Source organism: Oncorhynchus gorbuscha, linkage group LG09 (assembly GCF_021184085.1).
Source record: "Oncorhynchus gorbuscha isolate QuinsamMale2020 ecotype Even-year linkage group LG09, OgorEven_v1.0, whole genome shotgun sequence".
NCBI lineage: Eukaryota > Metazoa > Chordata > Actinopteri > Salmoniformes > Salmonidae > Oncorhynchus > Oncorhynchus gorbuscha.
Window position 1 is genome coordinate 50,389,609 of NC_060181.1, and position 14,164 is coordinate 50,403,772.

A 14,164-nucleotide genomic window follows, 5' to 3' on the forward strand; every position below is an offset into this window, starting at 1 on the left:
TTTGTGCAATGAGGGTTGATTGCCATGAATATCCATTGAACTCCATTCATTCTTCTCTTACTTGATGTACGCCCCCTGTTACGTTTTATGATGACACGCAAAAAGATGTCATAGGATTGGCTGAATCTCTCGATTATTCTTCCGCTATGCTTGCGCATGCGTTGTCTCTTGTAAGCGCAACAAGGAATTCATTCGCATGGAAGATCTGCAGGTAATGTTTTTTCATTTAGCGGCCGTAGATTTCAAAGTGTAATTTATTGAATTACACTTCAAAGCAGCTTTGCTCAAGGTTGTATGCTGCATGTTGTAAACATTTCTTGAGGATTGAGATGTCGTAACTGAATAGCTGAACTTGCATGATCTGAGGAAGAGTTTCTCAAGCTAAGCAGTGAAATGTGCAACATGGTAACGTTACTTGTTTCCATGTCAATAATTATCACTGATCCATACAAACACTAACCAGACCTTTCCCTTTTAAGTTGTCAACTAACTTCTAACTCAGCTAACATAATAATTCGGTCTATTCATGGCTTATTCTAGGATAGCCCAATAAAGCACTAAATGGAGCCTTACGTTACTCCGACCTTATTGTCCAGTGACCTTACATTTTCTTTTTAAATGGGAAATGGCTCTGGCAGATAAAACACTCAATCTAAACGTGAATGGATTCTTAATTGCGGGATGCTTCTATAAACATAAAACGCTCTGCATGATTTCACAAATGCAATAAAATAATTTCACAAATGTTAAATATACAGATACTGTACACTGTTTTAACACAGTTGCAGCAGTATTTTTTGTAAACAAGTGCAGTAACATGGACAAATGGTCGTGTGTTAAAAAACAAAATGTATAGCTGATATCAAAGGTATGTTCCTTGTGTTTCCAAAACCGTACCGCGTGCAATGTGTTTTAACGTTCAGAACGATCTTCGGGGCTGTCAACAAAGCTACACCAGCCAGAAGATAATATTGCCAATATGTGCGAAAGGTATTTCGCATCAATGTATAGGTTCATTCTAGGATAGCCCTTTGATCCCTTGCCACAAATTCCACATCAGTGTATTTTTGATACAAGAGAACAATGGGGTGTAGCATACAAAAGCATATTGACCTGAATACGTGCATTGTATGTAGGCAGTAAAGTGTGACCGCAAATGGTATGTACCCTACTTCAAGGCAAAGTCACAGGCATCTGACACCAAACAGCTGACTGAGACAAACTAGTAGCCTAATGTTTAACTTGTATATGTGCAGTGAGGAGGTCACCATGGTGTTGATGAATCCTGTCATTTCCAAGCTGACCGGTAAGCTGGTCGTCCTGGCTAGTGCATCTCCAAGGAGGCTGGAGATACTCACCAATGTGGTAAGACCGAGGCCTCCTTCCTTACCCTCTTCTGCTTTGATAGGATAAATAAGTGAAAGCAAGGTTTCTACAATATTGGACATTTGCAATCACCTATCCATGTCATGAAAGTTCAATGATTACTTCCGTTAAGGGAGTAAGAAAGCAAACTTTTTTTAAAGCCTAATCAAACTGAGCCTCTAAGGTACAGTAATGATATGTAATTATCTGATGGTGATGATGCCTTGTTATTCCATTTATGTCACAGGGTTTACGATTTGAGGTTGTCCCATCCTGGTTCAAGGAAACGTTAGACAAGAGGCTGTTCAAAACACCCCATGAGTATGCTGTGGAGACTGCCAAGCAGAAGGCCCTGGAGGTGGCCAAGAGGATGCCGTTTGTCAGTGAAGCCTTTGCTTACTGTTATTATTATTACAATATCATTACCATATTTGTCTGTTGATATTCTTACCTCACTGAAGAAACAAATATATACTTTTGAATGTCTGTGGTTTCTTAATTTGTTCTAGAAACACCTGAAAACTCCAGACATTGTGATCGGAGCAGACACTGTTGTTGTAAGCAAAGTCAGCTATATCAATGTCTTCTATCCTTCATATCATAGTGGTTATTATTTCCTTTACACTGTATTGGTTGTCTTCTTTTCCCAGACAGTGGATGGACTGATTCTTGAGAAGCCAGTGGACAAGCAAGATGCCTACCGAATGCTTTCAAGGTTTTGAGAGAATTCTGTGTACATTTAAAAAAGAATAATAACAACAGGAAAACGTAGTTATCCCATTTTATCTTTGTTTTTGTGTTTCTGAACAGGTTGAGTGGTAAAGAACACAGTGTTTTTACCGGAGTGGCGATCATTCTCTGCCATGAGAAAGAAGGTATGCCTTAAACATTAAATAGGTAAAAGGGTAGGTTGGGAAGTTGCCTGCTTTAAAGTTGTACATGCTTATTTATTTCAATGGTTGGTTTGAATTAGGTTAAATGGGAAGACACATTTCAGTTGAATGCATTCAGTTTTACAACTGACTAGGTCCCGTTCTTTCCAGATGAAGAGATTGATTATCAAGTTATTGACTTCTATGAGGAGACCAAGGTGAAGTTTGCAGATCTGTCTGATGATTTACTCTGGGAGTACATCAATAGCGGAGAACCCATGTGAGTTTCACCTCTCTTCTTCTGTTTGCATTACTGGCTATGGTGTAATGCCAATAGATTTTTCTAAGTTTAGAACCTCGCCTCACCTCTCGCAGAGGCAATTGGGGTCACTTCCCTGAATTCAAACCTTGTGAACCCATGGTTTTGTGGACTTTGATACAGCCAACCAGTCCATTTTGTGTCGCTTTATTGAGATAAGGTATGGATTTTGTTATCTAATTTCAGCCTGAAAGATACAAGTGAGGGTCAATGAGCCTTAGTTCAATCATAGAAGCATGTTCTGCTGTGTGGTCTTGTGTACCGTGGCCAGTTCTGACACAGTATTGCCTGACACGTCACATGATTGTCACCTCTGTGTGTTTGTGTGTGTGTGTTCCCTGTGTCTTGGTGTCCTGTCTTTCTATGTGGCCCTCTCTCTATCGCTCTCTGTCTCTGTGTGTCTCACTGTCTGTCAATTTATGTGAGACGTGTGTGTTTGTTGTGTCTCTGTTTGTGTTTGCATGCGTCTGGGTCTCTCTGTATGTGTGTGTGTCACAGGGACAAGGCTGGTGGCTATGGTATCCAGGCTCTGGGTGGTATGCTGGTGGAGTATGTACACGGAGACTTCCTGAATGTGGTGGGCTTCCCGCTCAACCAGTTCTGCAAGAAGCTGGGTCTCATCTTCAGCCCCCCAGGCAGTCTGACACACAACAGCACCCAGACCAGCCCCCAAGGCAGCCCTGTCGGCACGGTCCCACCAGCCGAGCCAGTCGCCAGCAGCCCCCCAGGCAGCCCAACCCATAACGGCCCTCCGGACAGCCAAGGACAAAACATCCCTTCAGCCAGTACAGCCCATAATGTCAGTACACATGTCAATGCATTGAAATACGTCTTTTGCCCTTAGCAATTATTGCACAACACTTAATTTGTCATATGTCAGTGTTGGTGTTTTCAATTAATTGTTTTTAATGTGTTACATGGACAATAAAGTTAATTGAATTGAATCCATTTATAATTTATAATTCATCCATCCATCTAGGTGAAACGGGAGGAGAGTGGGTGTGGAGAGGGCGAGGTGCCCTGGACGTTGGTCAACAACCTGTCTAAGTGCTCTGAGAACGGGGAGGCTGAGCCCCAGGGCATCAGCGACCCTGCAGCACCAGACTTGACCAGCAGGGGCACCATTCAGATGCAGAATGTGAGGGAGCACGAGACAGAAGACGGCAAGGAAAAGTTTAGCAAGATGATCGAGCTCATGGATGGATTTAAAGCCTCAAAGGTATCCTGTGGATGGATATGTATTTACAGTTGAAGTCGGATGTTTACATACACTTAGGTTGGAGTCATTAAAACTCGTTTTTCAACCACTCCACAAATTTCTTGTTAACAAACTATAGTTTTGGCAAGTCGGTTAGGACATCTACTTTGTGCATGACACAAGTAATTTTTCTAACAATTGTTTACAAACAGATTATTTCACTTATAATTCACTGTACCACAATTCCAGTGGGTCAGAAGTTTACATACACTAAGTTGACTATGCCTTTAAACAGCTTTTTGCAACTGCGACCTGGCCAAGATAAAGCATAGCAATTCGGCACATACAACAACAGGGTTACACATGGAATAAACAAAACATACAGTCAATAATAAAGTAGAGAAAAAGAAAACAAAAAAAGTCTATATACAGTAAGTGCAATCTCCTAGAGATGAACGTACTTTGGTGCGAAAAGTGTAAATCAGTCCCAGAACAACAGCAAAGGACCTTGTGAAGATGCTTGAGGATACAGGTACAAAACTTCCGTCTTCAACTGTATATACTATAACAAAACATTGAGTTCCTTGCTATTGTGTTTTAATTCTCCATACAGCTAGGTTTTATGTCGTTCATGTAGTCATGTTCAAGCTGAGGTTGCAGGAAGTTTAATTTTAGGCTTATTAATCAAACTACTTTTGCTTGAGGTAGGTTAAAACATGAATTGGAATTTTCTATTACTCCTCTTCTTTCTCTAGTCTCGCATTGAACGTTTTCCCTTTGTTTTGCATCCTAGGTGTTGTTCACAGCATCCAAGCTGCGTGTGTTTGACGTGTTAAGGAGCAGTAAGACAGGGGAGCTGCAGGCTGAGGATGTGGCCCAGGAGATCAAAGCATCTATTAAGGGGACCGAACGCCTGCTGGAGGCCTGCGTCTCTCTGGGACTCCTGCAAAGATCGGGAAAAGGTATACTGTCTCAATTTCTCACATTGTCTCCCTCTATAATTTGTTTCCTTTTGTTAGACACATTCTTTCTTTTTTCTAGACATTGTTCATGTCTAGAATGTTCATGGCGTCTAAGTTGTGTGTGTCAAGGAGTGATTTATGACATGCCTTCTGACATGCCAATTTCTCCCTAGAGTACACAAACACAGCGATGTCCAGGCATTTCCTGCTGTCGGACGGTCCCCTCTCTCTGGAGGGGTACATCCAGCACTGTAACGAACTGGTGTGGCCTCTATTCACCCACCTGGAGACTGCTGTGAGGGAGGGTACCAACCAGCACGAGAAGGCCTTCGGGAAAACCTCTAACCTTTTCCAGGTAATAACAATCTCAAGTTTCATGTCACATTCCAGTTACCTTGGTAATTATTCAACAGATCAGTCTTGTTCCTGGGCAGCTTTTTGTTCAAGCTTAGCAGAATCAGCTAGTCAAGGTGTGGGAGACGTGTTGATTAGTTGTATCAGGTGTGAAGGCACTAAACTGGGATTAAAATGTACAGTCAATGCAGCTCTCCAGTTAACACTAGATAGAATGGTTTTGTATTATTGTTTATAAGTAAACAATTGAATAAACAAACATTAAGAACACCTACTCTTTCCATGACATAGACTGACCAAGTGAATCCAGGTGAAAGCTATGATCACTTATTGATGTCATTTGTTGAATCCACTTCATCCTTGTAGATGAAGGGGAGGAGACCGTTTAAAGAAGGATTTTCAAGCCTTGAGACAATTGAAACATGGATTGTGTATGTGTGCCATCAGATGGTGACTGGACATGACAAAATATTTAAGTGCCTTTGAATGGGGTATGGTAGTAGGTGTCAGGTGCACCGGTTTGTGTCAAGAACTGTAACGCTGCTGGGATTTTCACGCTCAACAGTTTCCTGTGTATCAAGAAGGGTCCACCACCCAAAGGACATCCAGCCAACTGTGGGAAGCATTGTAGTCAACATGGGCCAGCATCCCTGTGGAATGCTTTCAACACCTTGTAGAGTCCATGCCCTGGCAAATTGAGGCTGTTATGAGGGCAAAAGGGGGTGCAACTCAATATTAGGAAAGTGTTCCTAATGTTTTGTTTTCTCACTGTAGAACTGAGTATTGGAGTGGTAACTGTTTTTGTTTTCGTCCTTGTTGTTCGTTGTTATAGGATTCCTACTACAGCAGACATGAAGTGAAGCTGCGATTCATGAAGGCCATGCACAGCATCGCAAAGGTTTCTGGTAGAGACGTGGCGACGGCCTTTGACCTCTCCAAATATAAGACGGCCTGCGACCTGGGAGGTGAGGTCATAGTAACCTGAACCTCAATTCCATTTAAAATGGCCATCACATTGTGTTTCTACAATATTGTAGTAAAATCTCAAATGGCCCTTCCGTTATTATCTTCAATGTGATTCACATTAGAAAGCCTCTGGCTAGAAGTATGCCCTTAAATAGGGAATCGGGTGTAGCCTATCAGAATCAATCCATACCAATCATCAGTGTTTTTTTCCTTCACCTAGGATGCACTGGGGCCATGGCGTATGAGTTTGCCAAAGCACACCCGGGGTTGTCTGTGACAATGTTCGACTTACCCGAAGTCATTGAGATGAGCGGTCACTTCCGGCCACATGACGCAGATGACAGAGTATCGTTTGTAGCAGGTTTGTTTAATGACTTACAGCGGGTGGAATGGATTTTAGAGTACTGTTATCATCATGGGTAATGTGGTCTGTAGATACACAATAACATTTTACGTTGGGTGCGCAAGACGGCGGTCAGTGCAGATAATTTGTTTTGGATTGTTTCTACGGTCATAAAACTCTATGAATATGGTTTAGTTTATTTACCCAAGTAATTGATTACTTTCTGCAAGTTATTCACCTCTAAAACAAAGTTTGCAACAACACTAGATAGCCTGATAAGCTAGCTAGCTCAAGAACGAGCTTGTCGAACGTACATGGAAACTGCCACGACCAGAACCAAAAGGAAAGAAATGGAAAGATCGTCAGATGGACAATTAACCACAAAAGATGGTATGATCTTGGGTACTCCTCTTCAGAATGTAACTGGGGGGAAATACTGCAATGGGTGATGAAAATGTGGTGATGGGTGATGAAAATGTGGTGAGCCACAATGCTCACAACTTGCGCACCTCCAGTACCCAGCTCAGGCCTTTACCTTACGACTCCGGCACTCCAGTCAAGCCCCAGGGGAAAAAGATGAGGCCAAGAGGGTATGTCATTTCTTGATGCAAAACAATATTGTAATGCTGACAGCAAAGATAGATGAAAGGGCAAATGGCTTGGAGCTCATGGTTAGGGAGAATATGATGAAAATTGAGGCCATTAAAAGATCTGTTGACTTTCTTTGGAGAAGTGAAAACCCTCAAAAGTGACATGAAGAAAGTGAAAGATATCTGCCAGGAAAATTAAAAGAAGGTGGCTGAACTCGAGAAAAAGGTGAATGAGGCGGAGAGATACCAGCGCATGTGGAACCTGAGGCTCCATGGAATTCCAGAGCAGGTGGGTGAGGACATCAAATGCAGAGTTGTTGACATCTGTGGAGCTGTCATTCCTGAATCAAAAGCCAAACTTCAGGAATATGTAGACATCGTCCATCGTTTGGGAAGACTTAAGGATCAAGAGAAGAGACTGAGGACGACCATCATCCGGTTCACCAACAGATCTACACGGGATCTTCTTTGGAGGCGAGCGAAGAATTGTGAATTCCTCATCAAGCAAAAATTGAGGTTCACAGAGGATCTGAACTCAGCAGACAAAGTGACAAGAGAGAAACTGTGGACGATGGTGGCTGCAGCTCGAAAGGCAGGGAAAACTTAATTTTTATCGGTGCAAGAGTGATCATCGATGGGAAAGAAATGCGGCCAAATCAGAACATTTGAGTGAGAGCCAGAGTCTAACTCGGACAGAACTGTCAGGTCAAAAAAACGATTACCAGGTGGAAAGTAGCCTTTTATTATAAAAATGTACACAAACACTTGAATGAGAATAGGCTGACCTGAGAACTGGTAAGCTAAACACTAACTATAGGTGAATAACTGCTTATTGTAAAATCTACACAATGTCTCCCCCTTGTGGGAGTAAGAATACTTTGGTAACTTTATGACCAATATTTGTTTTTTGTTGTAGAGGTTAAATAATGGGATGGAAATCCTTTTGAGTTACATATCCTTAGGAAAAGCTTATATTAGCATAACAAGGTTGTTGGTTGAAGTTTGTCTTTATCTCTTTGTTCAATTAATGTCAGGGGTATTCGAAATTTACTCAAGCGTAAGGCTGAGTAAACGGTTTAATGCAGACTTTTACTTTTTTACAAGAGACTCATGCTTGTTCTTCCGATTGATTTTTTTTTTGAAAAATCAACGAGATAACCATATCTAGTTATCATATGGCAACAACCACTCTGTGGGTGTAGCAGTTTTAAGAGGTGCATTTAAAGGGAAGGTCATCAGTATTAAGACTCACCACTCTGGACGTTGGGTAAATTTCAACAGTGAAATGTTTTTATTAGGGAATATTTATGCATCCAACAACAAACAAAACAACAGGATATTATTTCAAGAATTTGAAAAAGAAATTAATTTCCAACGAAATGCCATCATTTGCTAGAGATTTGTTCTCGTTTAACTTGCCGATTTAATTTTTAAAAATTTCATTAATATAAATAAATTAATCACAAGACTTTTGGATGTCTTCATCTATGAATTTTGCACAGTCTTTGACAGAGTCTAGAAAGGCAGATATGTCACTAGTAGGACAGGCATTACTGGTATAAAGGTTACCATAGAATTTTGAAATATATTTGAAATTTACCCAACGTCCAGAGTGGTGAGTCTTACTACCGATGACCTTATTTCAGGATATCAAAATTATCTTAGGTGGAGATTTTAATTCTGTATCTAATGACAGATATCCCCCTCCTAACAGATCCAGCATAGTTAATCCTGAGTTTAATAACCTATGTATTGGTCTTGGATTAGTAGATATTTGGAGATCTAAGGAATTCACTTGGAGTAACATGGACATGTCCAGACGGTCAAGAATTGACTTCTGGTTCATTTCTAATTCATTAGATAATTCTGTAGTCAAGGTGTCAATTGAACCATCAATTATTACTGATCATAAAGTTATATTCTTATCTTTAAATATGAATGGATCTGAAGTTAAACCGAATCGGAGTTATTGAAAACTCAATAGTAGACTGGTGGAAGAGGATCATTTTAAGATGGATGCCAAAGATATTATACAAGATAATTGGAGGAAAGCCCAACTATTTAAGTCTTATGGGAAATAGATAAACTTGTTAAGGAAATATTTTCTCTAATCTCTATGGAGGACCTTGATGAAGAAGGAAAGGGTCATTTATTCTCTTTACAACTAGAAATGGACCAAATGTATTGGTCACACATGTTATGGCACTTCATATAAATAAGGATAGTTTTAGGGGTATTCAGATACAAGACAAAGAGATAAAATGTTCACAATTGGCTCACGACCCCACCATTTTTTTTGAAAGATCATATTAGGAAATGTGAATTATTTGTGTTGAAAAGATGTGACTTAAACTCATTATATAATATCCCTGTAAAATATGTGATCATTTATCTTGGTATTACAGTTAGCAAAGATCAGAAAGAAAGGGCCAACTTAAATTAGCAAAGATCAGAAAGAAAGGGCCAACTTAAATTTCTCTCCTATTGTAGAGAAAATTGGAAAGTGATTTAACTCCTGGTTATTAAGAGATCTTTCTTTATCTGAATGTGTACTTTTATCACAATCTGAAGGTCTGTCCAGATTAGTTTATACCTCCCTTACCTTGGATGTTCCTCTGTCAGTAACTAAAATGGTTGATACTAAATTATTTAACTTCATATGGTGGAATAAACCTCATTATTTAAGGAAAGCGGTAATATGTAGCACCCAATGTGAGGGAGGGTTGAATGCTCTGAATTTTAAAACCTCTAATATTATATTTAAGATTAAATGGATACAAAACTATTTAAGAAATAAGGATTGCATCTGGAATATCATCCCTAATTTAATATTGCAACAAATTGGTGGCTTGAATTCTTACTCAAATGCAACTTTGATAGGGGTAAAATCCCTATTAAGCTTGCAAACTTTCATAAACAAGTACTTCTAACTTGGAACCTCATGTACAAACACACTTTTCCCCTCATAGGTATACAATCTGGAATAATAAAGACATAAAATACAAAACAAGTCTTTGTTTTTCCAGAACTGGTTTGACAACATTATTATGTTAAACAATTATTGACATAGGTTAAACAATTATTGCATAATGATGGACAACTATATGATTATCCAGAATTTATTAGAACACACAATGATACATTCACCCCTGAGGAGTATCAAATTGTTGTTAGAGCTGTCCCTAAAGGTGCTATTCTTCTTTTGGGAGAATATAACAGTACTCCAAGTGCAACTGTTGAGGATTTTGTAGCCTCAATACAACTAGAAGGAATTTACATTTTAAACTATAAATGTAATAACAGGTATATAAGGAAACTATGTCAATATGTTACTATTCCCTCTGCTAAAATGTACTGGAGTGCAGCCCTCGGATAAGTGAACTGGAAAAAAAGTTGAGTTGTTATCTGGTAAATATTGTATATCTAATAAGAAAGAAGTATCATTCATAGAATCTACCCTGTAAAGACCTTTATTATACACAGATTTAAAATAACTATTGATTTCAAATGTATTTTGTGATTGTGACCCAGAGACTCTTGACCATTTACTTTGGGACTGCTCTTATGTCAGAAGATTTTATTTTAAAAGAAACAACTATTAATGTTAATTTGAAAGACTCTGATATTATGTTTTACTTTGAATCAAATGATATGGACCCTGATTCAACTTTTAGTGTTAATTTGTTTATCTTTCATGGAAGATTCTTTGTCCATAAAATGAAGTGGGCAGAGAACAAACACCTCTTCACATTATTTAAGATAATTTCAAAATCATATTTAAATTCTATCAGTAAATGTAAAAACCAAAAAGCAATACGCACCATAAAAATATTTAACAAATTAAAAATGAATCTTGATATGTAATACCCCTGTCTGGTAGGTTTATGTACTCTTGTTTGTATATTTCTGTTTTTTTGTATTTGTTGTGTTCATAATAAAAAAGTTTTTTTATTTAATTTGAACCATTTAGCAATAAGTGCCATTTTGATCATTAATTTGTTTTCTGTCAGGGTACATGTAAAATGTAATGAATGGTTTTTCTTTTTAATGTCTGAACAGGAGATTTCTTCAAAGATGAGCTTCCCAAGGCAGACGTATACATATTGGCAAGAATTCTCCACGACTGGTCGGATGAGAAAGTACACATTTTGCTGAGTAAAATTGCGAAAGCATGCAATCCTGGTAAGAGTGAAAAACAATATATTATTTTGGGATTCTGATTTCTGACCCTGATAAGAATAATGATTCACACATTGGCTAGACATTTTTTTGTGGATCACTTGTGCTTGTGTAAAGAGTTAGCCTGGTCCCATGCTGTATTTGCCAAAGCCAACTCATCTGTTGTTGTCATGCCATACATCACTCATACATTTAGCAACAGAATTAACATTTCCATCCAACAATTTTATGTGGATGAATTACCTGACCCATAAAAAAAACTCACGACAGGCCTGATAAAAACAGAAAACTTTTCGATAAAATGTCCTAGTGTTGACATTTTAGTCGGTGAAATAGATCGTGACATTTGCGTTGTAAATGCTTTCATATACGCAAATATTGGTAATAACAACCATCATGTCAAAGTAAACTTTGAGTCACGTGATGATTTGTTCTGTTATGTTGCCCCCACCAAAGTGTGCAAAAAGCAAAAGTTTATTAGGCAGATTAAATAAGTTCTAATGAACTTGAATGAACACAGAGGAGTTGGCTCAAGCCTAAACGGAATGAACCACAAGGTTATAACAGCGTAGTGTTTTAACAGTGTGCAAGTTGCATGTTAAACTCTTCAAATCAAAAGTGAAAAGCAGAGGGCACACATCATTGACTAGCCTAGGTACCTGACTGTTTCTGCTTTTAAGAAATACTACATTATTGCCTTTATTAAAAAAACGACCAATTGACTAGTCCAATTTATGTGTATCGTAGTTCAAAATGCCTTTATTGCATATTATGAATGTGACTTTCACATGCTAATGTAAATACTGTTTGTATACACAACGTTAAATATGTATGCATACATCCTGTGTACGCCATCTCCGTCCCAGGCTGCTGCGTGCTGGTGAGTGAGATCTTTTTGGATGAGGACAGGAAGGGCCCGAGCAGAGGCCTACTTCAAGCCCTCAGTATGACTGAGGGGAGACAAAGGAGTGCCTCCGAATACAGCCTCCTACTGAAGAGCCACGGCTTCACCGCAGCACAAGTCAAACACACACACAACCTCCTGGATGCCATCCTGTGTGTCACTGAGTGACTTGGAGACAAACAACCTTGAAACCAATAAAGAATATAAATCAATGAAATGCCTCCCCAGTCTAGAATCAAACTCTTGCCCCAACCACTAGACACTGAGGCCCTGTTTAAATACTAAAGATTCACTGATCGCAAACTGCTTACAGCCATCCTGTCATGTCAGATCAATGATTACTTCAAGAAAGGTAGGAAGGAAGGACTCTTTTTAGAACTGTTCAAACAGGGCCTCACTCCATATTACTTTTACCCATCCATTTCATGTTGATCTTCAAAGGGGTCAGGAAATGTTGTGGAAATGGGGCTAGGGATTTATTCTGGATGATAGATTCTGTGACTACGGAGCCGCCACCTCCCTTGGCTGTGAGACATGTTACTGTTCCCCACAATGACCAAGACAGTTTAATTTGACTTTTAATTCATTATAAAAATGGACCACAATGTTGTGAATTTCAATGGACCACATTGAAGGCATTTCTTTCAAACACTGCAATATAGACTCTATCAGAGGTATGTCTATGCGGCTGACTCTGATCTCACAGTAATCCTTGAAGTCTCTGTCATTAAGCCAGCCAGGTCACCTGTGATATAAGTCAGTATTCGATGTCTGTCCATTTCTGAGGACGCAGGGAGATGACGTGGAAACCGGCCACTGGTGGCAACAGTGAGTGCCTTTACCTTCAAGTAGGTTTTGGTAGGCCAGGGTTTCCCCAACTCGGTCCTCGGGACCCCAAAGGGGTGCTTGTTTCGTTTTTTTGCCCTAGCACTACACAGCTGACTCAAATAATAAACTAATCATCAAGCATTGATCATTTTAATCTGCTGTCCCGAGGACTGAGTTTTGGAAACGCTGTACTAAGGGTGTTGGGGATTATGGATGAGCGTAAGCCTATCCCGAACCTTAACCATTTGGAGATAATGCCTGAACTTAACAATTCAGAGTTAATATCTAAACTTGACCTGAATCACTTCAAAAAGTTGGAACAACTTCTAAATTTGTCGTTTGAGAAACATGGATGGACTTCTAATTCTGAGACTGTGAGAGCTGGTAGCATAAAACTGTCATGACAGCTGATGACAGCAAAGACAACCAACAATAATTAACTGACCGCTTTCCCAACATTTTGAGACCACCACAACACTTCGTTGTTTGCCGTTTGACAATTTTCCTGTCTGAATTGTTTCAATAATGAAATAAATATTTTGTCTGAAATAATTCAGCTGTTGTTTTTTTTCTCTCTTCTGTGTACACTATTTGTAACCATGTGTTTGCAGTATTTCTGCTTTTGCGGGGCTTGTCTGAAATCTGATTTGTCCCCGTGTTTTGAATAACAATGTTGTAATATTAACATTTCATTAAATGTTAATGCAACTGTGTAGAGCAGTGATCACCTAATCCTGGTCTCAGAAAGCTATGGTGTGCAGGATTTTACTCCAGCCCAGCACTCACACCTGATTAAACTAAGATGAGCTAAGACAAGCTAAACTCCTTCACCCGCTTTGAGGAAAACCCAGTGCCACCAACGTGGCCCGCTACCAAGGACTGTGGACTCTCCTCCGTGACCGACGTAAGACATTTAAGCGTGTTAACCTTCGCAAGGCTACCGGCCCAGGCGGCACCCCTAGCCACATCCTCACAGCATGGGCAGACCAGCTGGCTAGTGTGTTTAAGGACATGTTCAATCTTTCCCTATCACAGTCTGCTGTCCCCACGTGCTACAAGATGGCCAACATTGTTCCTGTACCCAAGAAAGCAAAGCTAACTGAACTAAATGACTATCGCCCCCTAGAACTCATTTCTGTCATCATGAAGTGCTTTGAGAGACGAGTCAAGGATCATATCACCTCCACCTTACCTGTCACCCTAAACCCACTTCGATTTGCTTACCACCCCAATAGATCCACAGACGATGCAATCACCGTCACACTGCACATTGCCCCATCTCAT

General features: G+C 39.7%; 1 protein-coding gene across 1 annotated transcript; it reads left to right on the forward strand.

Moving 5' to 3' along the window:
- The first annotated feature begins 97 nt into the window (after nucleotides 1-97).
- On the forward strand, nucleotides 98-13,432 carry asmtl (acetylserotonin O-methyltransferase-like). The gene is made up of 15 exons (XM_046362665.1): nucleotides 98-211; nucleotides 1,257-1,365; nucleotides 1,613-1,744; nucleotides 1,875-1,922; nucleotides 2,016-2,080; nucleotides 2,176-2,240; nucleotides 2,409-2,517; nucleotides 3,055-3,355; nucleotides 3,536-3,775; nucleotides 4,548-4,716; nucleotides 4,890-5,071; nucleotides 5,903-6,035; nucleotides 6,257-6,397; nucleotides 11,029-11,151; nucleotides 12,015-13,432. Exons 1-15 carry the CDS (start codon nucleotides 147-149, stop codon nucleotides 12,218-12,220), a joined length of 2,088 nt encoding a protein of 695 aa, XP_046218621.1. The 5' UTR covers nucleotides 98-146; the 3' UTR covers nucleotides 12,221-13,432.
- Nucleotides 13,433-14,164: the final 732 nt, after the last annotated feature.